A 26787-nucleotide genomic window follows, 5' to 3' on the forward strand; every position below is an offset into this window, starting at 1 on the left:
GACATCCATTCTCATATCGATATCGTCGACCCTTCTTCCCACGGAGGAGAGCTCTTCCTGGAAATCACCGATTATCGCCGCAATTTCTTTTTTATAAGATTTTAAGTCCTTCCTCAGTGCCCCAAACCATTCTCTAAATTCCTTTCTGGTCGGGACTTCATCCGCACACAGGGGCGCTGCGCCATCATGCACCGCGCCGTCCATCGCAGTCTCGGCCTCGCCATCTTGCTCTCCTGCCTCGTGGTCTTTCCCGTGCGCTCCTCCCTTACGGCATGAGAAGCACTGAAAATCAATCGGTTTCTTTTTCGAGGTCATCCTGATCGTGTTATCGGTCTCTTGCGTCGTCGTAGCAGCGTTTAAGGCTCGCAGATGTGCCCAGAAGAAGCAGCTTTAATCGGCTTGCGGAGGAGCTCCCTTTTCAGGCAGCCATTCAGCCCGATGACGTCACTTCCTCCCCTATGCAGATTTTCTCATAACAATGATCTCACTTCTGTTAAGAAAATGGCCGAGAGAGATTGCCCATAATTAAATGTGGGGTTAGTGCCCATCTCTCCTTACTCAGAGAAGTTCACGTTCCCATGTTTGCTTCTTTGGGTAAAGCTGCTCATCAAGTGTTTTATACTGCAAGAATAGGATATGTGTGGGTGCTGGGGGGGACGGGGGACAATATACCCACTCCCCACTGAGCCAGGGGGAGGGGAGGAGAACCTCCCATCTATTTCTCACTTACAAAATTTAGGCACCTGGCAGAGGTGCACCCCCCAAAGAATGAATGGGAATATTGTCCGGGTATCTGCTCCCCGGGTTGGCTGGGGCGGGAGCAGGCGGAGGTGGAACCTGAATAATGTTTGGGGTGACCTGGAGCGGCCACTGCTGGAAACAGGACCCCGGGCTCGATGGACCCTCAGGTCTGACCCAGTATGGCTTATGAGAGGCCGGGTTCTCAGCCAATGCTCTTCAGCGACTCCTAGCAGCCAGAGTCTGGGTCCATGCCCATGCACCTCGGAGGGGGCTGTGGTGCCTGACCCCCACCCCCCCACCCATCACTGCAGTGGATGCACTAAAGAAACAGAGGGAAGAGAATACAGCAAAACCCCCCCCCCCCCCCCCCCCCAGGGAGCTGCCCACAGAGGGTCACAGTGCCAAAATGCCAGGAGAGAAAGAGCTCATGAAGAAAGTTATCCCAACCCACGAAGGCTCGAGTAGTGAACGACCTCCTATCTTAATTTAAGGCTTTAACTCACAACTTTTCCAGTAAAGCTGAGCCTCCGTCTGCAAAGATGCCTTTGATGAAAAGTTCGTTTAAGGCGTAATCAACGCGAGGGGGAACGAACGATACGAGCTGTAAGGTTCCAAAAGCAAACATTAGCGATCAGACGTCTTCAAGCAAATATTGGTTCAAACAAAGAAACAAAAAAAAAAGTGTTTTATTTATTTAACAATATTTCTTGGCCGCGCCCTGCAGACGGCAGCACACACATAGTAATTAAAAACCAGCCAGACCTATGCAAATGATTATATAAACAGAAGTGGCTGCAGAAAGATGTCAGACTGCTGCTTCTTAGCGCTTCTGCACTGCAGATTAGCCACTTATTTCAATGGCTCCCTTAAATAGGTAGGTTTTAAGTGCCTTCTTAAACGCTTCTCCTCGTTTACTGTGCATTGCACACCTGGGCAGGGAGAGAGTCCCTAGGAATATGGGATATGTATGTGAGCAGTGAGTGAAGACACACACAGGAGCAAACTCGCTCTTTCCATGAACCAGAATTACCTGCCCCTGAAACTGTCTGAGGGGGGTTAAGATTTAACCAGCTCCATCCTGCTCTCAGCACCCAGGGCTACCTCATTAAAGCTGATAAAACAGGGCGGCCAGCTCAGAGGTTCACTGGAGAGTGCTTCGCTGACCAGGAGCCGGGTGCCCTCAGCGACCTGACCTGGTTGGCAGGGCCAGATTTAGGATTTGGTCACCCATTAGGCAGGACTGGGGAGGGGGGAGACCCTGGAGATCAGTTACTGGGTGAAGTCTCCTCCCAGAGTGCCGTGGCAGTGCCCCTTTGAATTGGACTGGCTATTTGGCATCTCCAGATGTTGGCGCCCTAGGCTATTGCCTCTGTGGCCTCCACCTAAATCCGGGCCTGGTGGGCTGGTGAAGAAGCAGCAGTGGATTAGGCCCTCCTAGATGCCTGGCCACGGTGGTCAGCCGTGGATTTAGACAGGAAACGAGGAGACTGCTGACAAGACAAGAAGTATTTATTTTAAGGTTTTATATGATAGACGGTTTCTTTATGATTGGTTTAAATTGTATGGTATTTTGTTTTATTATGAAAAATTGTATTTTATGTTTTATTTTATTTAAGAAACACTGTAAACGGGTGTGAAGGTATACACCAACATCGCTATAGAAAATTAATAAATAAATAAATAAAATAAGACACGAGGGAGCTAACAGTAGGAAGGGCAAGCAGAGAATCCGTGCTGGAAACCTGTTAACATACAGTGGGACTCTAATGGTACCGAGTGTAAATTCAGGTCCTTAATTTTCACAACGTACCTTGTGCCCTGCCTCCTCCAGGAGCTCCTTGGTTTCTTGGAAAGCTCGCCTCATGCTGGGGGGTGGGAGGAAAAAGCTGTCCGTGCCATAATATCCGATCTTCAGGGGTCCGGACCTGGAGTAGAGCTGCAGAGGGGAGGAGTCACTGACTGAGGCGGCTTCCCAGCCTTCACGCACCTCCTGCCATCCCCACAAAGCAAGCCACATGCACATTTTCAAAGCAAACATCATAAGTTCCTTATTTTTTGTCGATCCTTTTTTTAACAAAACGAAAATCAAATACAGAAAGTAAAAATAGATTAAAATAAAAGAAGGGGCATGAAGTGGCAGGTAGAAAGCAGCAAGCCAGATTAAAGCAGGTCATTGAAAGTGCCGAACACAACCAGGCAGACCAGAAAAAGTGAAAAAAAAAAAAAAAGCTTTGTATCTAAAGGAGATCTGGGATTAAGTTCCTTTGCAAGGCTGTGGCACATGAGACCTGCAGCATCGCCGCCAGCCTGGGCACACCAGCTCTTATTTTACGAGTATTTTTTGTTTTGAGAATGATGTTGCAGACCCTATGGGTGGTCTCGACAGATACCGGGCTTGATGAACCATTGGCAGATCTTATGTACTTATGGTCCTTTCTCACTGGACGAGTGCTGCAGGGCTCTGTACCGGGACCGGGTGCTTTTTCAATATCTTTGTCAATGATCTGGAAAGGGAAGTGGTACGTGAGGTGATCTCATTCACAGATGACACAGAATTATCCATGAGCCGATTGTGAGGCATTGCAAGAGGACCTTGGGAGACCGTGGGCCTGGGCATCCAAACGGCAGATTAGTTTAATGTGGATAAGCGCAAAGTGATGCATACAGGGAAGAAGAATTTCAATGATAGGTACATGATGCTGAGTTTTATATTAGTAGGGACCTTCATTTTTAGTTTTGATTTCATTTTGCCTGGGAAGTTCAATATTATATGAAAGGATGTCAGTGGTATTAACACACAGGAGAAAAATCAGTGCAAAAGTCATTTCTCTACTGATTTCTTCTTTTGTTCTAACATTGAAATTCCCAGGCAAAATAAAAGAAAAACTGAAAATAAAGGTTCTAGGAAAAGGATTGTGCAGTGATTGTGGACAATACTTTCTTTTTGCCGATGATACCAAAATCTGTAACAAGGCAGACAGCCAGGAAGAAGTGGAAAACATGAGGAAGGATCTAGCGAAGCTCAAGGAATGGTTCTAAGGTCCGGCAGCTAAGATTCAATTCTAAAAAAATGCAGAGCAATGCATTTAGGATGCAAAAGCCAGAGGGAGAGGTGCAGTACTGGAGGTGAAATTCTTCTAAGCACAAAGGAAGAGCGGGATCTAGGGGTGACAGAATCTGATGATCTTAAGGCGCCCAAACAGGTGGATAAAGCGAGGGTAAAAGCCAGAAAGATGCTCGGCTGCACAGGGAGAGGAAGGGTCAGCAGAATAGGGAGGAGATATTGCCCCTGTATAGGTCCCTGGTGAGACCTCACGTGGGATACTGAGTACAGTTCTGGAGACCCCACCTTCAATAGGATATAAACAGGATGGAGTCAGGCCAGAGGGAGGCTGCTAAAATGGTCAGTGGTCTTTGTTCTAAAGCATAGGAGGACAGACTTAAAGATCCAAGCATGTGCACCCCTAGAGAAAAGACAAGATAGGGGAGATAGGATAAAGACATTCAAATCTCTCCAAGGTTTCCATGCACAGGGGGTGAGCTGCTTTCAATGGAAAGGAGGCTCTAGAACTAGGGGTCATAGGATGAGGCTGAAAGGGGATAGACCCAGGAGTAATCTTAGGAAATATTTCTTTACAGAGCGCATGGTGGATGCGTGAAACGGCCTCTCAGTGGAAGTGGTGGAGACAGAAGCAGTATCTGAATTCCAGAAAGCCTGGGATAAATACAGGGGATCTCTGAGGAAGTGATGGGAATCATAAAGCTAAATTAATTTGACATATGGGCAGACTGGATGGGCTATCAGTCCTTTTCTGCCATCATGTTTCTATGTTTCTAAATCCCTGGCCAGCGAATGGCAATCGTCAAAAAGCAAACAGAATGTTAAGTATTTTTAGGAAAGGAATGGAAAATAAAACAGAGGATATCCTAATAGATTTGTAAAATAAGACTTCCCTTTGCCAAAACCACGTTGACTCTTTTGCATTAAGCCATATATATCTAAATGTGTTTTTAAGAATAACTTGAACTTCTACCATTTTTCCTGGCACTGATGTCAGGTTTACCAGACACCCCTGGAGCCCTTTTTAAAGATCTATTGGCCACCCTCCAGTCTTCAGGTACAGTGGATGTTTTAAAACAGAGGGGCTGAAATTGGTCCTCGGACCCCCCGACCCCTCCCCCCCAACACACACACACAGACACACAAGCACACGCACACACAGACACACACGCACACTATTTGGGTGTTCAGGATATCCCCAATGAAAATGCATGAGAAATACCTACATACATAGGAATCTTAGTGCATGCAAATACATCTCATGCATATTCATTTGAGATATCCCGAAAACCCAATTGACTGGAGGGGAAGGCCACGAACAGGTTTGAGCACCTGTTTTTAAGGATAGGTTATTACTAGTAAACAGGTTTACAGTTTCATGTATGAGATCTTAGAGGACTCTGGGGTGGATGGATGCCATACTGTTCTGGTTCTTTGTTTCTCTTTGGTTTGTCAATTTGATCGATTACATCCTCCATTATCATAGAGATTTGTTATAGTGCAGGGGTGGCCATCTCCAGCCCTCAAGAGCCACAAACAGGCCATGTTTTCAGAATATCAACAATGAATATGCATGAGATGGATTTGCTTGTAGTGGAGGCAGTTCATGCAATTCTATCGCAGGCATATTCCTTCTTGATTGGCCGTACAAACATGTGGCCGTACAAGAAAATAGTACAGACCAGTCCTGATGTCGTGCCATTCAACATTACACTATGGCGCTGGTCTCAGGGCTGACATCCTCTTTCTCACACACACACACACACACATATACTAACATGTTCACTCTCACAGACATATATGCTCATTCTCTCACGCAAGTATGGCCATCCATACTCTCTCACATACACATGGCCACACACACTCTCTTTCTCTCTCTCACACACACACTCTCTTTCTCTCTCATACACACACACACTCTCTCTTTCTCTCTCATACACACACACTCTCTCACACATACTCATACACTTTCTCACACATACTCATATGCCCACACACACTCATTTATGCTCATTCTCCATCTCCTTTCTCAAGCCCTATAGCAACAGCAGCTTTCTTCTTCCCCCCACTTGGAAAACAGGAATCCTCCTTCTTTTTCTTTGGCTACTCTGGCTAGCTCGACCTGAACTCCTTCCTGCCACGCAGGCCAATGGGATTCTTCTTGGCTTCTTCCCGCCCGTGCAGCTGACGTTACCCACACAGGCCAACAGATGCTTTTTGTTTCTTCTTGATTGTGCAGCCAATGCTCTGCCTCTTTTTTTGCTGGCGCAGGCCCACGCAGGCACTGCCCTGCTGGACCTGGAGTTTTCTGCTTTTGGTCCAGAAACCCAGCAATTTGTGATCCCCATGTTGAGTAATGTGTGACCGACCCCATGTTGAGTACTGTGTGCAATTCTGGTCACCCCATCTCATAAACAATTCAGCAAAACTGGAAAAGGTACAGAGAAGGGAGACTAAAATGATAACGTGGATGGAACCACTCCCCTATGAGAAATGGCTAAACAGATTAGAACTCTTCAGCTTGGAGAAGAGACGGCTGAGAGGGGATATGATAGAGGTTTATAAATAGGGAATGATTAAGAACATAAGAAGTTGCCATACTGGGTCAGACTGAGGGTCCATCAAGCCCAGCATCCTATTTCCAACAGTGGCCAATCCAAGTCACAAGTACCTGGCAATTACCCAAACATTAAGTAGATCCCATGCTATTAATGCCAGTAATAGAAGTGGCTATTCCCCAAGTCAACTTGATTTATAGCAGTTAATGGACTTCTCCTCCAATAACTTCTCCAAACCTTTTTTAAAACCAGCAACAATAACTACCTTAACCACATCCTCTGACATTGAATTCCAGAGCTTAATTGTGTGCTGAGTGAAAATGTTTTTCTCTGATTTGTTTTAATTGTGCTATTTGCTAACTTCATGAAGTGCCCTCTAGTCCTTGTATTATCCAAAAGAGTAAATAACTAATTCACATTTACCTGTTCAAGTCCTTCCATGATTTTAGACTTCTATCATATCCCTGTCAGCAATCTCTTCTCCAAGCTGAACAGCCCTAACCTCTTTAGCTTTTCCTCATAGAGAAGCTATTACATCCTCTTTATCATTTTGATTGCCCTTCTCTGTACTTTTATAATGTATCACAATCCGCTTGTGATTTAACTACTCTGAATAATTTTGTATCATCCGCAAATTTGATAACCTCACTCTTCGTATTCCTTCCCAGATCAGTTATAAATATATTGAAAAGCACTGATCCAATTACAGATCCCTGAGGCACTCCACTGTTTACCCTTTTCCACTGAGAAAATTGACCATTTAATCCTACTCTCTGTTTCCTGTCTTTTAACCAGCTTGCAATCCACAAAAGGACATCGCCTCCTATCCCATGACTTTTTAGTTTTCTTAGAAGCTTCTCATAAGGGACTTTGTCAAACACTGTTGCGTCCATCGGTCTTCGACGGCTTCGCTCTGCTTTTGCATCCCTATCTCGGCTCCTCCCGCTTACCTGGGCAAGATGGCTACCGCAGCGTCATCAAGCCGGCTTTTCTGGTGTCCTTGGAACGGCTATGGTGCAGCCGTACGCCATTGCTCCTCCCAGGTACCTGCTAGGGTGCGCGCGTAACCCACTAAGTACGCCCACTGGCGCGAACCTCGAGGGCGTTCCCTCATCTGACATCACGCCAATCCGGATATATCTATTTCTCAAGATTGCTAGCTCTTTGAGTTGGCAAAGGCTCGAATAGACTTGTACTGTTCCTTTCTGTGCTACTCTGCCGCTTCTCTGCTGCCTGCAGGAAGCTTTCCCTCTGCCCTTCAGGGTTTACTACTAACTTGGGTACCTGTTCCTCGGGGGCCCTCTGTTCTATTTTCAGGTGCCATTCAGGGCTCCTCGAAGGCCTGCTCTCCCTGCCTCACTGCCTGTACCATCGACAACTATCTGGTGGAATCCCACCCATAACAGCTAACACCGAGTGAGTATTCTAACATCTCATCTGTCTCATCCACAGTAACTCCTTGCTGTGGAACCTACCTAGGACAGAAGGGCTCCCTCTGCCGAGGCCCCTGAGACTACAACTCACCACTGCCACCTGGTGGCTACTTCAAGCTGTATAATAAAAGAGTTCAGTTCCGGTGTTTTGTGTATAAGAGTCTAGCCCAGTGCTGTGGCTCCTCCCCATGGGCGTGGTCATCTCCACAGCACACAAGGATCCACTAAAACACATGTAATAACAACAAACACCTTCTGAAAATCCAAGTACACTACATCTACCATTTCACCTTTTTCCATTTGTTTATTAACCCCATCAAAAAATGAAGTAGATTCTCTTGGGTAAATCCATGCTGCCTGTGTTCCTTTACACCACGTCTTTCTATATGTTCTGTGATTTTGTTCTTTAGAATAGTTTCTACGATTTTTCCCAGTACTGAAGTCAGGCTTACTAGTCTATAGTTTCTCAGATAATCCCTGGAGTCCTTTTGAAATATTGGGGTTACATTAGCTACCCTAGTAATAGATCTTAAATTTAATTTTTTAGTTCTCTAAGAATCCTGGGGTGTATGCCATCTGGTCCAGGTGATTTGCTACTCTTCATTTCTGAAAAGCTATCCCTCTAAATGGCTAAACGGCAACATTGAAAGCTGGGGGCGGGCAGGAGGCATTTCCAGGAGGAGTGGAGGTTGTGCCACTGACCTGTACTAAAGTTAGCCACATAAATATATGTGGCTAACTTTAGTACATACAAATATACCTAGCTATCCTAAAGTTAGCCACATAAATATATGTGGCTAACTTTAGGATAGCTAGGTATATTTTCCACTGAATATACCTTGTTAGTTAGCCAGACAAATGATTCTGTCTAACTAGTCGAGCCGCTCAGCGGCCGAATATAGGCCCCATAGTAAATGATGGCAGATAAAGACCAAAATGTTCCATCCAGTATGCCTAGTAAGTTTTTTTTATTTTAAAGGTAATAGCAACTGCTGCTCTATGCAGGCTACCCCCAAGCCTTCCGTTAAGAGTAGCAGCACTTCAGGATTTACTGTTTTTGCCTCCTTACCTCATCTCTGAAGGGGATGGGAGGCACAGTGGGGTCCAGGCAGAACATGTGATCACACAGGAGCGCCTTCATGCACAGAACCAGGCTGTCCACGTCCCTCGCCATGGGGCCCAGCATAGTTGGCACTGGGATTACAAAATAAAATAACGTGGCTGTAAATTATCCACAAAACACAATGATATCACACAGGCATTTGTTAGTAAACAATGTGGTTTGAGAAATATTTCCAAATTATTTTTTTTAAATTCTCCAGAAAAATATAATAAAAAGCAACATGATGAAAACCAAACATTGCTTTAAAAGTTCTCCATATTCTTGTTGCTGAGTAATAGTATAGAGTTGGAGCAGCATCTTCTCTGTCCTAACCCTGACTGCAGAATTCAGAGAGGTGGTTGCACTCATAAAGACGACAGTAGTAGGGTATTGCTGCCCTGTTAATCAAGGACTTTGAGAGAGAGAGAGAGAGAGATTGCTTTGTCCCCTTAACTTATAATTAAGAGCCAAACTCAATCAGTTCTAGTTGATGCAAATGAGAAGCCAGAGATTCCCTTATGTGCTAGGAATCTTACGATGCGTTCTAGTGAACGTGTGGAAGCTGCTAAGGGATCAGGCTTCTTTTTTGTTATTTATTTTAAATGGATGAAACTCCTTAACATTTTAAATCTCAGTCCCTAAGGGATACCGATTTTGCAGGAAAACTAAGATCATATTACCTGCATAACTACAATAAAAAAGTCAGTAATGGATAATGAACGATTCCAAAGTGAATGGGCACATGGTCTCAAGGAAAAAGACCCAACTCTTCACCATTCATGAGTGCGGACCCTGTTCATGAATTTCCAATGCAAAGTTGATACATCAAGACAGTGGCATCCATACAGTACAGTACCCAATGCATCAGGAGAGCAGCTCCAGGTAGGTCCACTGTTCGCTAGTCTAGAATCCTTTGCTCAGACATAGAAAGGCCATCCATAACTGCGAGAAGGTTCCTGGGCAGGCAGTTAGAGTTGTGTACTCTTCTATCTAGTAAGTAACTCCATAGGAAGGGTTATACTAGCCTCAGTTGAACTCATTCAATACAAATACCTTGGCTATATCTCACAGTTTCTGAATGCAGATGTTTACAGCTGTGCACACCAACACCAGTGCATGCAAGATAAATATAAAGGTAAATCACCTGACAGCATGCCACTCATAGGGCCAGTTACTCCAGACAGACTGTGGAAAACAGAAATAAACAAATACAAGGATTGGTGTTATAAAGCAAAGCAAGGCATTCCAAGGTTAACTGGATGAACGTGCGTTAGTCATGTGGCTCAGCCAAGACACCTTTACTGCTAGAGCATGTCAAGATTTCCTCAAAGGTAGGCAATACTGTGCTGTATTTGTTTTCAAATTGCAGAATTATTCTTATTGAAAATTTTACCCATTTTTTTTACAAGCCTTACCCATTACTTCTTGAGTGCTACTTATAGCGCCAAGTGGATGACGACAGTGTAGACTCAATCGCTGAATTCCATCGATAGGAATTCTAAAACCATGTCTGAGCGATGACGCATGCTGTAGCAGATCCTTTCTCACATATCCTATTGCGTCATTTCAGATGAGATCGCATTGTTATCTTTTCTCCTCAATTCCAGCTGCATTTGTTGATAAATTCCGCTCGTCTCAACAAGTTAGATATTTTTCATAGATGGTACCATTTACACGAGTGTCACTTTAGGCTGCTGGAACTTTACTAACTTGCACTCTTAAATAATTTTAGTTCACTGTAACATTTCCCTGCAAGCAGACAATACCGCTTCCTTTTTATATGTGCAAGGCTCTCTAAGGTTTTGCTTAACAAAGTGCACTTCTTGTATTTTTTCCCAGATTCCCTGTGCTCTCTTTCCTTTCACGCCCAGCATGGCCGGTGACCCGGGACCTACCTCAGCCTATATGCCGTCGGCTTGAGCCCGCAGAGCCCACAGAAGCTGGACGGTAGACGGATGCTCCCTCCGGTGTCGGATCCAATACCGAGAATGCTCCCGCCACCGGCAATCAGAGCCCCCTCTCCTCCCGAGGAGCCGCCCGGTGTCTTCCTGTGATTCAGCGGATTCAAGGTTTGTCCAAAAATTGAGTTGCTGCAGTCGTAGCTGAATGGGATCAAAGGCAGGGCTCACTTTTTGAAGGAGGGCCATGCTCTATTCAATAATTCTGGGAAACGTGTCATACTGTGGATTAGTTCCTTTAAAACATGGGATTCGGTGTGAGAATGCAAGGAAGAAATATATTTTTATGTTTTGCTAGAGTACAACCCTGTGCAGAGGGTATCACATTGTCCTTAATTTAAGTGGTAGCTTTCCTATTAATGCCAAGCTTGGATTTTCCAACAGGCACACTAGCAGGCCGATGCTATATAGGGCGCTAAGGTCAGCGCGCCGCTGAATACATGGTTGGATGCGCATTTTAGATGCGTTAGACTTATGCCCGATGCAATCCCGGGATTAGCACGTCAAAAACGCATGTCCAAACTAGCGCGTAGCTAATAGCATTCATCACATGTAAATGCACGTTGATGCGGCTATTAACTAGTACACCAGATGTAAAAATTTACCGCACACTGGACGCACACGTTTTTACCCTCAAAAATGAACACCAGCCCCGGAGCTGACGTTACGTTTTGAGGCGCCCCAAGCCATGCCCAGAAAAGCAGAAAATACTGCTTCCCTGTGGTTCCTCCGACTTAATGTAATTACGATACTAAGCAGGAGGAACTAAAGAAGCAACAAAAAAATCTTTAAAGCGGTCAGGTTAGGGAATGGACGCTCATACAATCGCGCGTCCGTTTTCTTAATCTGTGCACAGCCATGTCCCCAGGGCGCCCGATGCCATGGTCGCGCTAGGGACGCACCGTTTATCCCTAGCCCGTCCTCTGTAGCAGGGCGGGTTATTTTCCTATTGCATCGAGCGCCCAGGAGAGGATGCACATTGTAGCACATTGGCATTGCATCGGCCTGTAGGTCTGTGCCCAGAGCAGTCGAATTCTGGGGAGCAGAAGGCCCACTGAAGATTTGTGCTGAAGCTCACTCAGCAGAGAACGGCTTTCGGTTTCCCACTCCATCCCCTCCTGTCCTGTGCGGGCAACAGGAAAGGGGACATGAAGGCAGAGGAGACAGCGGGTAGCAAATAAAAGCCATTCTGATGTCCAGTCCAACTCCTTTTCTCCAAGGGAGAAGATGGGCCTGGAGCTAAGAGAGCAGAGTAAAGAAGGCTGTGTCTTTGACCTTCTGCTCTGCTGACCCTTGTCCTGGGGGGGGGGGGGCGCTACAGTACCATCTAGGGGTGACAAAAATCCTAAATTTGTCACTGATTATTGGAGCAAGGAATTAGCTGTGCTAATCCCTGCAATGGTGGTAACTTAGTATCCCTCAATTGCCCCCAAAAATGCAATTAGGTAAAGTTTGTCTTAAAAAGACAGAAGACAAAAGAAGCAGATCAGTAAAAGTGTTACTTCTAGCGTCAGAGGCGCGTGGACAGAGTGTTATTAAAATAAGAACAGTTACCTGATGGTAGACTGAGAGACGTTGGTTTTTACAAATGGAACGGCCCCCTGCCTTTTGAGGACCTGGACTATTACACTGTCTTCTTTCTCCGGGACCCCGAGAAAATATGTCAGACCACAGGGCGAGGCTTGTCCCTAGGAAAGCAACAACAGACAAGTCAGACTTGCAGTGCTGCCTAGGGTGGATCTCAAGTATTTTCACCCCAAGACGTTAAACTTCCAGACAAGTCCCTAACAGGAGAGAAAAGAACGCAAACTCTTTGTAGCTCCGAACACATTTATGTGACACAAGATTCCCAATTTATAGAGGCTGCTGTCTCCAAAATGTGCAGGCACAGGGAAGACAGACTCAGCGAGCACATTTGCCTTTGCAACAAAATCAGCACTCTGGCAATGTAGAGAACGTAATTTAGAGTGAAATCTAATATTGGTCGTCACAGAAACGTAGTCTAAATGAGAAAAACGTTGTTGCAACACACATTTTGTATTTTACGTTGTTTAATGCATGGAAAGCCGACAAGGCTCAGCATCTGCTACCTTATAACCAATGTGTTCCTTCAGACTGACTGGCACCCCGTACAGCAGACCTTCCTTGTTCTGCTCTTTCACTGCTTGAAGATGACTTCCACAATCCGGAAGAAAAGCTGTCACACAGTTAACCTCTTCGTTTACTTCGAAGGTCTAAAATACATAGAAAGGAAAGGAGGGTAATTTTCCAAGGTACTTCCATGGGTCATTCACACGAGGAAACGTCTCACCTGATATATCCTGTCAGTGCGTACATATACCCAGATTGAGCAGAGGCATTGCCGGGAACGGGGTGGGCAGAGGTTGGCACTTGTGTGTGTATTTCCTTGGGAAAACCATGTGCACCAGTAGCAGGCATAAATGTAAAGGACTGTAAAATCAATGTAATCCACCGGGGGACCAACGACCTTGCTAGAAACAGCATCCTAGCAAGACAGAGAGATTTCCAGACTCTGCGGAAACAGACTGGGCACATGGCGAAGACTATTGCCTTTTCATAAGTGATACCCGTTCACTGAAAGGGAAAGGAAAGGTTAAGCCATACAGATAACTTCCTACACGGCTCAAAACCTGGTGTAAGGCAAAAGGCTTTGGATATATTGGGGTCTGGGGCCATGTATGGAACAGTAAAAGGCTCTGTCCGTGGCAGGAAAAAGGATCCTAAGTGAGAAATTCAGATCATGTGTCAAAAGGCTTTTAAACTAGACCACAGGAGTGGCAGAAGGAAGTTGTAATGACATCCCCAACCAAAACAGGAAGTAGGTGGAGAAAGTAACAAAAATCAGCTCAGTAGTTCACTTTTAAACAGAAGAGCAGAGAAAGTGACCAGGAAGCGCAGCAAGCTGAGAGCACAAATGCCCGTAGTCTGGGCAATAGCATTCCAGATTTCCAGCCCATAATAATCGAGGCAGACTTGGATGTTCTTGCGATTATAGAGGCGTGGTTCATTGAGCTTCAAGAATGGGAAACACCCATACCATACTAAGTTCCTCTTTGCGCCTTCATGTTGTTGTTAATTGTTAATTGTTAAATGTTTCAATGTAAACCGCCAACGAGGCGACAGTTTCTTCCTTGAAGACCGGTGCGATATGTATACTTTACAGGAACATCGGTATATAAAAATAAATAAATAAATAAATAAATAAATACCAGGCTACACAACCTGTTCAGACAGACAGTCCAAGTAACTGAAATGCAGGGGACATGGGGAAAAGAGGAAGCACTGTGGGCCGGCTTAAAAGAAGATGATGGCATTTCCATTTGCACGGGAGTGATCTACAGGCCTCCAAATCGTACAGAAGAGCAGTACAGAGATCTGGCTCAAGACATCCGACAGGTGGGAAGGAAGGGAGAAGTGTTGCTGGGCGATTTGAATCTGCTTGATGTGGATTGGGGTATCCCTGCTACAGAATCTGCAAGAAGTAGAGAGATTGTGGATACCCTTCAGGAGGCTCTGCTCAGACAAATAGTGATGAAACCGATGAGGGGAAGAACAATACTAGATCTGGTACTCACAAGTATCTCAAACGTCCAAGTAGGTGCCCGAAATTGGAGCGGCCTCGGAGGAAACTTTCCTTCCGTGTCCCCCCACCTTCCCCTCCCTTCCCCTATCTATCCCACCCCCCAGCCCTATCTAACCCCCCCCTTACCTTTTGTAGGGGGGGGGGATTTATAAGACTTAGTTCTTGGGCCACTTTTTGCACAGATATTTTGAATTGTAACATAGTAATGACAGCAAAAAAAGGATCAGATGACCTACCCAGTCTGCCCAGCAAACTTATTATGGTAGTAACTGCTAGAGATGTGAATCGTGTGCCAGATCGTCTTAACGATCAGATTCGGCTGGGGGGGGGGGAATCTGATCGTTAAGATATGTGAATTGGAATCGTTTCCGATTCCAATTCACATCGCTAATTTTTTTTTTAGGGAGGCCCGCGCCGCTAAAAAAAAAAACAAAACCCACCTGACCCTTTAAATCGACCCCCCCTCCCGACCCCCCCAAAACCTTTTAAAATTACCTGGTGGTCCAGGGGGGCCTCGGGGAGAGATCCAGGGGGGCCTCGGGGAGAGATTTCCCGTTCCCAGGCATCAGCTGTTCTAAAAAAAAAAATGGCGCTGATGCCCCTTTGCCCTTACCATGTGACAGGGTATCCGTGCCATTGGCCGGCCCCTGTCACATGGTAGGAGCACTGGATGGCCGGCGCCATCTTAAGGGCAACCTGCTCCGTGCAGGTTACCTCCATGTTTCTGTTAAGGGTAGTAACTGCCGCTCCGTGCAGGTTACCCCCATGTTTCTGTTAAGGGGTAGTAACTACCCCTCCGTGCAGGTTACCCCCATGTTTCTGTTAAGGGTAGTAACTACCGCTCCGTGCAGGTTACCCCCATGTTTCTGTTGAGGGTAGTAACTACCCCTCCATGCAGGTTACCCCCATGTTTCTGTTAAGGGTAGTAACTGCCGCTCCGTGCAGGTTACCCCTATGTTTCTGTTAAGGGGTAGTAACTACCCCTCCGTGCAGGTTACCCCCATGTTTCTGTTAAGGGCAGTAACTGCCGCTCCGTGCAGGTTACCCCCATGCCTTCTGTTAAGGGTAGTAACTGCCACTCCGTGCAGGTTACCCCCATGCTTTCTGTTAAGGGCAGTAACTGCCGCTCCGTGCAGGTTACCCCCATGCTTATCAGTTCCCCAGACTGTAAAAGTTGTGGCCCTCATTGGTTGTTCTCTGAATCCAATTCACTTTTTCCCCCCTGCCATTGAAGTGGAGAGCAATGTTGTGGTTGCATCAAAACCATCAAGGCTTATTGTTGGTTAAGGGCAGTAACCACCACACCAGCAAGTTATCCTCAGCTTCCCTCTTCTTATTTCTGTCCCCTAACCTTTAGGGATCCACAGTGATTATCCCATACCCCTTTGACTTCATTAACTGTTTTCTTCTTTACCACCTTCTTCAGACGATCATTCCAAGCATCCACTGCACTCTCTCTGACCCCTAGTTCTACTGGTTTTTTTCTGAAAAAGTTCAAAGTTTGTACATCATTAAAACATTTCAGATATGTGAAGGTCTATATCCTATCTCCCCTGCACCTCCTCTCTTCCAGGCTGTACATATTCAGGTCCTTCAGCCTCTCCTCTTAGGTCTTCTCATGCAGACACCACACCATTTTGGTTGCCCTTTTCTGGAACACCTCCATCCTGTCTCTATCCTTTTTGAAATGAGGTCTCCAGAACTGAACACAGTTCCCCAGGTGCAGCCTCTCTAAGGATCTGTACAAGGGCATCATCACCTCCTTTTTCCTGATGGTTATTCCTCTCTCTAAGCAGCCCAGCGTTCTTCTGGCTTTAACTATCACTTTATCACATTGCTTCGCCATCTTCAGATCCCCAGATACTATTAGCCCAAGGTCTCTCTTGGTCCATGCACAACAGTGTTTCACTCCCCATCTTTCGGATTACCACACCCCAGATGCAGGACTCTGTACATCTTAGCACTGAATCCCAGCTGCCAAATCTGTGACAATTATTCAAGCTTTCTTAAATCACTTTTCATTCTCTCTACTCCTTCAGGTGTGTCCACTCTGTTGCAGATCTTAGTATCATCTGCAAACAGACAAACTTTACCTTCTATCCCTTCCGCAATGTCACTGACAAAGATATTGAACAGAACCGGTCCCAATACCGATCCCCGTGGCCCTCCACTTAACATAGTTCTCTCTTCAGAGCAGGCTCCATTTACCATTACACGATGTCTCCTATCAGTCAACCAGTTTGTAATCCTCGCCACCACCTTGGCGCTCACTCCAAAGCTTCTCATTTTATTCACAAGCCTCCTATGCAGGACCTTATCAAAAGCTTTGCTGAAATCCAAGTAGATCACATTGAGCGCTTTTCCTTGATCCAATTCTCTTATCACCCAATCAAAAAAATCCATCAGATCTGACTGACGGGACCTTCCCCTGGTGAAAGCATGCTGCCTCGGGTCCAGTAAGCCACCTGATGGAGATACTTCACTCTCCTTTCCTTCAGCGGAGTCTCCATTAATTTTCCCAGAACTGAGGTGAGGCTAACCGGCCTGTAATTTCCAGTTTCCTTTCCTCCTACCACTCTTGTGAAGAAGGACCACAACCACACATCTCCAGTCTCGCAGCACCCCTCCCGTTTCCAGGAATCTATTGAGTAAGTCTTTCAGCGGATCTGCCAGAACTTCTCTGAGCTCCCCCAGTATCCCTCAACAGACCTCCATGGCCTTCTCTGCTTTCAGTTTTCCTAACTCTTCTGTAAATGAAGTTTCGTCTTCCCCGTCCCAATTTACAGTCCTTCTGCAAGGTCTTGTTTAGTGAACACCACACTGAAGTATTTGTTTAATATTTCCACCATTTCTTTGTCTCTCTCCACCCATTGCTCCTCATCAACTTTCAGTTTCACTTTACCACTTCGGACCTTTCTCCTTTCTCTGATGAATCTGAAAAATGTTTTCTCTCCTCGCTTTACCTCTTTGGTAATTCTCTCTTCCGCTTGTTTCCTGATTTCTTTCTTTGTCTCCCTTGGTTTCACCAGGTATTCTTCCCTGTGTTCCCCTTTTTGGGATCCTTTAAACTGTTTGAATGCTCTTCTTTTTACCTTTATTTTATCAGATCTTTTTTTTTCTCTTACTTTTGTTTATTTTTCTAACATATAGATTTGTTGCCTTTGTAATTGCTCCTTTTAATGTGGTCCACTGTTGTTCCACCTCACCTATTCTCTCCCAATCTTCCAGTTCTTCTTCCAGATACACAGCCATTTTGACAACGTTCATATTTGTGAAATTCAAAACTTGGGTCTTAGTGTAACTTCTTTGTATCCTATTTGCGATGTCAAACCATACCGTCTGATGATCACTGGTGCTCAGGTGGGCACCTATCTCAACATTAGAGACATTATCACCATCGGTGAGCAGTAGATCGAGTATCACATCCTCCCTCGTGGGTACCATTACCATTTGCTTGAGTAAAGCCTCTTGAAGGACATCCCCTCTCTCTCTACTTCTTGCAGATTCCACAGAAGGGATCCTCCAATCCACATCTGGCAGATTAAAATCTCCAACAATTCTCTCTTCTTTCCCACATTTTGGATGTCTTCGATCAGATCTCTGTCCAGTTCTTCTGTTTGAGTTGGTGGCCTGTAGATCGCACCAGTAAAAATGGAAGCACCATCTTTTTTTTTTTTTTAGGACGGTCCATAATGTTTCTTCCCTGCCCCACGTTCCTTGCAATTCAGTTGTTTGGACATTGTTTTAGACATAAAAAGCTATTCCTCCCCCTTTTCTGTCCTCTGTCCTTCCTAAACAAGTTACAGCCCGGTATGGCCGTATTCCAGTCATGAGAATCAGTGAATCAGGTCTCCATAACAGCAACAATGTCCAAGTCCACCTCCACCATTAGGGCCTACAGGTCTAGGATTTTATTGCCCAGACTCTGAGCAGCTGTAATCATAGCTTTCCAGCTGCTCTTCCTAGTTACGTTTTCTGCTTTTTTGAACTGATTGATTTTGTTACTTTCTCGTCCCACTTCCTGTATTTCTTAGGGGTGACCAGGCTCGGCGCCACTGAGTGTGCAAACCGTGCAATTGCACAGGGCAGAACACCTGATAGGACGGTGTCGGGAGCAGGGTGAGTCTGGGACAGAGAATGAATGAACGGTGGGGAGGGAGGGTGGTAGCACAGTAATTGTTCACACAGGGCAGCAGAAAAGTTAGCATCGGTGCTGGGGTGACCTGCTCATTTCACCAGCTGCCTCCTGCCACCCCCGTTCTCCAGTTTAAATGCCTGATAATGTTGTGGACTCTTAGTTACAGCTTGTCTTTTTTTTTCAGAAGATGTTTTAAGCCATTAATAGTAGTATCATATTGTACTTTGCCAGTCACATGAAGAAATTGTGAAGTGTGTCCCTCACCTTTCCCAGATAAGTATAGAGGACACTCTCTGGGGACAGAGAACCTTCCCTCAGCTTCTCAGTCAGTTCCAGAAGGGACAGGGTGAGGATCAATTCACAGTCTACTCCAGGACGCTGAAAAAAAGATAGACAAGTCACTTGTGTTATTTGTGTATGAAACATTGTAATATAATTTCCACAAAATTAACAGGGTTTCAAAAAAAAAAATCATCTTGGGAAAGGACTTATCCAGCTTTGAAACCTTCTGGCAGACATCTAGAAAGGAACTCAAGAGAACCATGCAAGAGCCCCAACCCTTTCACTTTGAGGATCCCAACCTATTTGTAGAACAACCCAAGTCCCAGAAGTCAAGAAGATAACGCCATCTGCAGAAGAAGTAGTGGGCAGGGCCCCTGGTCACCACCTCAAAAGAACTCTGGGAATCAAGAGAAAGGACTGACCTTAATCACAAACAGTTTCCACAATCAAGGGAGATAAGTGATAGTGAAAATTGGGACCTGGTAGAGAGTCCCAGATCCTTTTGATGAGCCAGAAGGGAAGATAGGACCTCAAAATGGCCCTAGAAATGGTACAGTTGATTGACAGTTAACCCAAGGAAGGGTTCCCACTCAACTCCTCAGTTCATTCTCCTTAAAAAGTGATCCCTTGTATAGGATGGCAAATGGGGAGATTGAGGGTGAAATTTGGGAACAGCTATTCATACTCAAGCCATACCGAATTCAGGTTTTGGGACTTATGTAGCAGATGGCAAGACCTGAAGATAACTCTTTACCTGATTTTATTGACCAGGCATTTACAAACAAGTAGAAGAGTTTTGTAAATCATGCTCTACCTGTCATCTAACCTCACAATAAAAGTTCCCTGTAGCCCATTAATACTGTTACCCATAACAGATACACCATATGACAGGATGGTAAGACCCACTAGAAAAGTCATCTCAGGGCTACCAGTTTATTCTAGTAATAGTGGACTATGCCACCCGCTATCCAGAAGAAATTCTTCTCTGGAACATAAAAGTGACAGCCATAGCAAACACATTAGTAGAAATCTTCTCACGAATTGGCTTACTGAAGGAGATCCCAACAGATCAAAGAACCCCCTTTATGTCAACCATGATAAAACACGTCCAAGGCCTAATAAGAGAGAATATCTGTCTACCATCCCCAAACAGAGGGGTTAGTAGAACATTTCAATAAAACATTGAAACAGATACTTCAAAAGGCCACTGATGGAAAAGACTGGGGTCGCCTCCTATCCTATCTCCTCTTCGACTTTTGGGAAGTACCCCAAAACTCAACATCCTTCTCCCCATTTGAGATATTGTATGGACGATGGCTCTGTGGAATCCTCAACATGGTCCAGGAAAGCTGGGAAGAGCAACCGGACTCAGGAAGGAATATTGTGGCCTATGTCCTCCAAATGCAAGAATGGCTCAGGAAAGTGGGTAAGGCCATGAAGGAACATCTGGAAAAAGCCCAAGCTCACAGGCTACCCCTTATAATCGATCCACTGTAACAAGAACATTTGAAATTGTTTGCTTGCTTCCCATGACAGAAAGAAAATTACTTGCAAAGTGGCAAGGATCCTATGAAATTGAAGAAAAGTTTGGACCCGTAAATTATCAGATTTCTAAACCCAATAAGAAGAAAAATGTACAGCCCCTCCATGTTAATCTGCTGAAGAAATGGGTAGACAGGTCTTATAATTTGATCCAGCAAGAAGATATTCAAGAGGACTTTGGGCCTGAACTCCCTAAATCAGGTAGACCAGAGATCCAGTTTGCAGCCCAGCTATCACAAGGCCGACAAAAGAATCTTGTTCAGCTGGTGCACCAGAATAAGGATGTGGCTTCTGAAACTCCAGTGCAAACCCAAATAATGAAACATGACATCATTACAGAACCAAGCATCGTAATCAAACAAATACAATATTGATTCCTGGAAGCTCCACAGAAAGTGATTTTTCAGGAAATTGAAGAGATGCTACAGCTTGAGCAAATACAGGAATTTTATAGCCTCTGGTGTTTGCCAGTGTCTGGTCTTAGTTCCAAAACCAGACAGGACTATTTGCTTTTGCATAGATTTAAGAAAACTCAATGATAAGTTTTGTGTAGATGCCTATCCTAGACTGTGAGTTGATAAAATAGGGCAGTTCTCGCCCTATTCAACCTGTTATCTGGAAACCGATGTGATATCTCGATCGAATGTCGGTATACAAAAGAAATAAATAAATAAATAAATAAAATAAGCTAATTGAAAGACTAGGGAAGGCCAAATTTCTCTCAGTCTTAGACCTCACAAAAGGTTATTGGCAAGTACCATTGACCCTGACTGTAAAAGAAAAAATGGTCTTCTCTATCCCAGAAGGGATCTTTCACGTCATAGGCCTCCCATGTGGTCTGCATTGTGCTCCTGCTAACTTTCAGTGCCTCGCTTACTGTGAACCCACAAAAGATATGCCACTACCTACCTAGATGACATTGTGGTCTTTAGGGAATGACTGATCCTACTAACTACAACGCCTGTAATCAGTAAACAACACTGAAAGATGCCCACTTGACCACAAACCCAAGAAATGTGTTCTAAGGGGACAACAAGTCCAGTATCATGGGTATTTCATAGGCAGGGAACATATTTATCTACAAACTGGAAAGGTGAAGACAATAGCCAGGGTGGGATTCCTACAAACCAAGCAACAAGCCAGGGTGGGATTCCTACAAACCAAGAAACAAGTCAAGTCCTTCTTGAGTCTAGTGGGCTATTACATAGAAACATAGAAACATAGAAATGACGGCAGAAGAAGACCAAATGGCCCATCCAGTCTACCCAGCAAGCTTCACACACTTTTTTCTCTCATACTTATCTGTTTCTCTTAGCTCTTGGTTCTATTTCCTTTCCACCCCCACCATTAATGTAGAAAGCAGTGATGGAGCTGCATCCAAGTGAATATCTAGCTGATAAGTTAGGGGTAGTAGGGGTAGTAACCGCCGCAATAAGCAAGCTACACCCATGCTTATTTGTTTTTACCCAGATTATGTTATACAGCCCTTATTGGTTGTTTATCTTCTCCCCTACCGTTGAAGCAGGGAGCTATGCTGGATATGCTTGAGGTATCAGTTTATTCTTCTCCCATTCTGTTGAAGCAGAGAGCCATGCTGGATATGCATCGAAAGTGAAGTATCAGGCACATTTGGTTTGGGGTAGTAACCGCCGTAACAAGCCAGCTACTCCCCGCTTTGTGAGTGTGAACCCTTTTTTCTTCTCCCCTGCCGTTGAAGCAGGGAGCTATGCTGGATATGCGTGAAGTATCAGTTTTTTCTTCTCCCCTGCCGTTGAAGCAGAGAACTATGCTGTATATGCATAGAAATAGAAGTAACAGGCTTATTTGGTTTGGGGTAGTAACCGCCGTAACAAGGAGGTTTATACCAAATTTTGCCATGATAGCTGAGCTTCTAACAAGAACACTCAGAAAAACACTCAGAAAAACATCTCCCAATAAAGTCCAAAGGTCAGATAATACAACTATGGCATTCCAAACCCTGAAAGACAGGATCTTCCAGTTCTGAGCAGCCCAGACTTTGATGAGATTTTTGCCATACAAATGGATGCCTCAGATGTGGGCCTAGGAGTGGTACTACTAGAGAGGAAGGAAGATGGAGAACACCCAATAGTATATAAAAGCAAAAAACTACTCTCCAGAGAGACCAGATATTCAATAGTGAAGAAGGAGGTACATGGAGAGTGGAAGCTTTGCAATACTATCTGCTGGCCCAAAGGTTCACTCTAATAACCGATCACAAGTCCCTCAAGGGCTGTATAAAAGTAAAGAAGCCAACTCATGCATATTTATGTGACCGTCCCCCTCCCCTTCTGTACCTAATGACCTCCCCCCCCCCCACCGCCCCCCAAACTTCTCTCCCCCTCCTCCTTCCTCCCGTATCACCCCCCCCCAAAATCCCTCGTATCCAACTGTCCCTATTTCTTAAATTCTGTAAATAGTTTTGTTGTACCTCTGGTTTTTATTCTTAAATGTTTCCTGTGAACCTTTGTTCCTTGTAAAGGCCATGCCTATTTGACAGCTATGCTGTCATTGTTTAAATTTATCTGTAAACCGATACGATGTGCAAACGGTTGTCGGTATATAAAAATGTCTAAATAAATAAATAAATACTGAGGTGGTTTCCAGCCTTACAACCTTTCTTTTTCAGGGTAGAGCACTGACCAGGGCGAGATAACATCAGTGCAGATTTTGTATCCTGAGGTGCTTCCAGGTGTAATGCAGAGCTGAGGGGAAGGATATGTAAGGGAGAAAGGGGGAGGGAAGGTACCCTCACCTTAAAAAAAACCCAACAACCCAGGAAACAGAAACTTGCTGACTCACTGGGTGGGGCCTGTTTTCTACAAATTAAAACAGGATGAGAAGAAACAGGGAGGTGACTGCAGGGAAAGAAGAGAAGCCCAGGACTCCTCAAGCAAGCACCAGGAAACCAGTCGGGCACCTTGCAATACCCAAGCCACAAGTGAAAAAACGCCTTGTTAGAAACCAGGAATCCTACCCAGATAACCAGACCGGAGCAATCTCCAGAAGACCAGGAAAACCTGCAGAATGAAGCAAGTCAGCAGCTGGAACGCTTTCTTTATTCAAACTTCTGTGCAATCTGAAGGCAGCCAACAGTAGGAACTGAGCCAAACCTTTGTGTTTTTGGAAAAGAGAGAGTGGGAGAAGCTTCTTCAACGAATATACAAAATGAAAAGTGTCTGTGGGGAGCTTTTGTCAAAAGAAGTAAATCCTTAGCCCGGAGAAGTGAAAAAAGGAAATAGGGAAAACCCGATCCGGAGTCCCACTCAGTCATAATATCATATTTCTTAGCTGTAATTTCCAGGATGATTTATGAGCCAGCATAGTTGAGAATCTGTAATTGTTTTGTAATGTACATGGTTTTTTATCTCTGATCTGTGAACAGTGTTTGTAGGCCACTTAGAACATGCTCTAAGCTTCAACGGCAAGAGGAAATGTGGAAAAAAGGATTTGCTATCACAAAGAGGGGAGTAGCTGGCTTGTTACGGCGGTTACTACCCCAAACCAAATAAGCCTAATACTTCACTTTCCAAGCATGTACAGCATAGTTCTCTGCTTCAACGGCAGGGGAGAAGAAAAGAGGGTTCACACTCACAAAGCGGGGAGTAGCTGGCTTATTACGGCGGTTACTACTCCAAACCAAATGTGCCTGATACTTCGCTTTCGATGCATATCCAGCATGGCTCTCTGCTTCATGGCATGGGAGAGGCTGATACATCAAGCATTTCCAGCATAGCTCTCTGCTTCAACAGCAGGGGAATAAGAAAAGCTGAGGCTTCACGCATATCCAGAATAACTTCAACTGCAGGGGAGAAGAAAAAAAAAAAAAAAAGGATTCGCACTCACAAAGCAGGGAGTAGCTGGCTTGTTACGGCGGTTACTACCCTAAACCAAAAGGGCCTGATACTTCACTTTCAATGCATAACCAGCATGGCTCTCCGCTTCAACAGCAGGAGAGAAGAAAAACAACCAATAGGGGCTGTATGACATAGTCTGGGTAATGCGAATAAACATGGGTGTAGCTTGCTTATTGCGGCAGTTACTACCCCTACTACCCCTAACTAATCAAGCTAGGTATTTCACTTGGATGCAGCTCCATCACTGCTCTCTACATTAATGGTGGGGGTGGAAGGGAAATAGAACCAAGAGTTAAGAGAAAATGATAAGTATGAGAGAAAAAAATGTGTGAAGCTTGCTGGGCAGACTGGATGGGCCGTTTGGTCTTCTTCTGCCGTCATTTCTATGTTTCTATGTTTCTATAAAGCAGCCTAGAAACTGTATTAATAAATAAATTGATATCTCCTTAGTAGATCATTACGTTCCTCTCAGGGAGCAGTAAAGGAATTTAGGCTCTGCACTACAAGACATGGAGCATTCCAAAATGTAGTCCCAAAATTATTAAAGTTGGATATTCACCTGTCTGATGGTTATTTGAGTTTTGGACATCAGAAAGCTTTCTATTAAGATGTGCAATGTATGGATTGCACTGCTGGTGACATTTTAAATAAAAGAATAAAGTTTTGTGCTGTTAGCTGATGGGCCCAGTGTTATATTTGTGATTATTGTATGTTGTTATATTTATTATTGTAACTCACCATTATCACTTCATTGTTTGGCGAGTAATAAATGTGACAAAATAAATATATTTTTGAAAGGAAAAAGGAGGGACTCTTGTTTGAATTTACAATCTAAGGTTAAAATAAAGAGAAAAAGTATTGCTAGCTTGAATCAAAGAAATAGGATTTGTTTGGTAGGGGAGTGCTGTCATTTTAACGTGACAGGAGGAAAAACTCAATGAAATTGGTTTCATTTTTTGTGATACTTCCAATCTGAAACAATACAAAACTCAATGAAATTTCTTTTGGGGGTTTTTTTTTGTGTAATTTCCAATCCAACCACAAGGAGGCCCAGCCTTCCTCCAGGCTCCAGGCCCCTCCGGACTCCCACACCCTCTTACCAACATCTGCTGGTGCCCCAGCTCCTAACCGAGCAGGACAGATCCCGCTTTCTTCTTGCCCTGTCAATACTATAATGCAAAATGGCACCAGCTATGTCAGCCAGCGCTATTTCACATAACGGCCGCAATCCGAATGCACGATGGCATCAGCAGGGTGGGAGCAACTGGGGTTAGCGGCAGCCCCCTTAGGACCCGGGGGCATGAGCAGATGATGGTGTGGCCAGTGAAGGGGGCCACAGCAAAGAAATTTAAGAAAGGGAAAGGAAAGCAGGCCTGACTGCCCAGACGCCTGCCTCCACCCAACTGGTGGCCCAGTTCCCCCTTCCACCAGGGTCCCCTATAGAAAGTCGCTGGCCGACTGGTACCTCCTTCTGCCATCCCCCTCCCCATCAAGCCTATCCAGCAATTCTGCCCCCTGCAGACCCCCTTAAACGTGCCCGGGTACCCAGAACTGGCGTCCAGCTCATGGCGAGGCCCAACGTTGCTCTGACATCCTAGTGTCGTGAGTGAGGAGATCACCTCCCGTTTCCATGGGAACCAAGGCGAGCAGCCTCAGTAAACCCCCCTTTCAGTTATGTGCGGAAGCTAAAGAGACTAAAAATATAAAAGAGAAAAAGAAATCCGAGGCCGGCTACAGTTTTGGTGAGACGAAGCACATTCATGCACTGGAAAGTAATGGGATTCCTGCACAATTAAGCTGTGAACCTTCCCATCGCAGCCCCATAATCGGGCTGCCCTGTGAAAGCTGCCGGGATCATGTGCCCAGCGTCAGGACTGCTGATGGTGATCGGGTCTGAAGGAGGGACTCGGCCCGTTCTTCTACCTTCTGTTCTGTGGAACCACCAGGCCACCAACTAATTATTTCAGCTGCCTGCACCCCGCAGGGCTGAAGGACTCCAGAATCACCGAGAGCCATTCGTTTTCTAAGGGAAATTGCCCTGAAGAGCAGGGAGTGTTTCCCCCCACCCCCCACCCCTAGAGCTCACCTCAAATACGTGTGCAACGTCTTTTAAACTTATCTCAAAGGAGTTAAAAGCTGGCACCTGTACTTGTGAAAACTTGGTGGCCTGCACACAGTTACCCCTTCAGAGGGGCTTTTCTTTTTATCATTTGGCTTATTTAATTACCATTTCAGTAAACTGCTGCCTTTTAAAATGCATCCTCTGTTTATACCTCACTTTGGTGACGCTGTTTGCCTGCCATTCTGTTGTGTCCGTCGGTTCCCCACGCCCTCTCTCCGCCCTCCTTACCTCTTTGGCTCCTCCCTCTTCGCCCGCGGGAAGATTGGCTGCTGCGGTGTTCTCCTGCGCGCGCAGCGTGGCCCCCGACTGAAGTACCGGCGATGGCGCGAACCTCGGGGGCGTCCCCCGAAGATGACGTCGCCCGCGACGGA

The 26787-nt window shown here is 45.2% G+C and overlaps 1 protein-coding gene across 2 annotated transcripts in view; it reads right to left on the reverse strand.

Annotated features, from left to right (window-relative positions):
- LOC115099908 (vitamin D3 hydroxylase-associated protein-like) overlaps positions 1-26787 on the reverse strand; it is a 106353-nt gene that overhangs the window by 12679 nt on the left and 66887 nt on the right. The window contains exons 2-9 of one of the 2 annotated variants that reach the window (XM_029617899.1): positions 18860-18973; positions 12944-13087; positions 12408-12541; positions 10791-10997; positions 10040-10080; positions 8863-8987; positions 2552-2677; positions 1245-1342 (exon numbers count right to left, since the gene is read on the reverse strand). The exons of the other annotated variant lie outside the window; for it this stretch is intronic. Of the exons in view, the coding sequence (XP_029473759.1) occupies positions 1245-1342; positions 2552-2677; positions 8863-8987; positions 10040-10080; positions 10791-10997; positions 12408-12541; positions 12944-13087; positions 18860-18973 (989 nt within the window). The remainder of the gene's footprint in view (positions 1-1244; positions 1343-2551; positions 2678-8862; positions 8988-10039; positions 10081-10790; positions 10998-12407; positions 12542-12943; positions 13088-18859; positions 18974-26787) is intronic. 2 annotated transcript variants of the gene reach the window in all.

The sequence above is a fragment of the Rhinatrema bivittatum genome, chromosome 10 (assembly GCF_901001135.1).
Source record: "Rhinatrema bivittatum chromosome 10, aRhiBiv1.1, whole genome shotgun sequence".
Classification (NCBI taxonomy): domain Eukaryota; kingdom Metazoa; phylum Chordata; class Amphibia; order Gymnophiona; family Rhinatrematidae; genus Rhinatrema; species Rhinatrema bivittatum.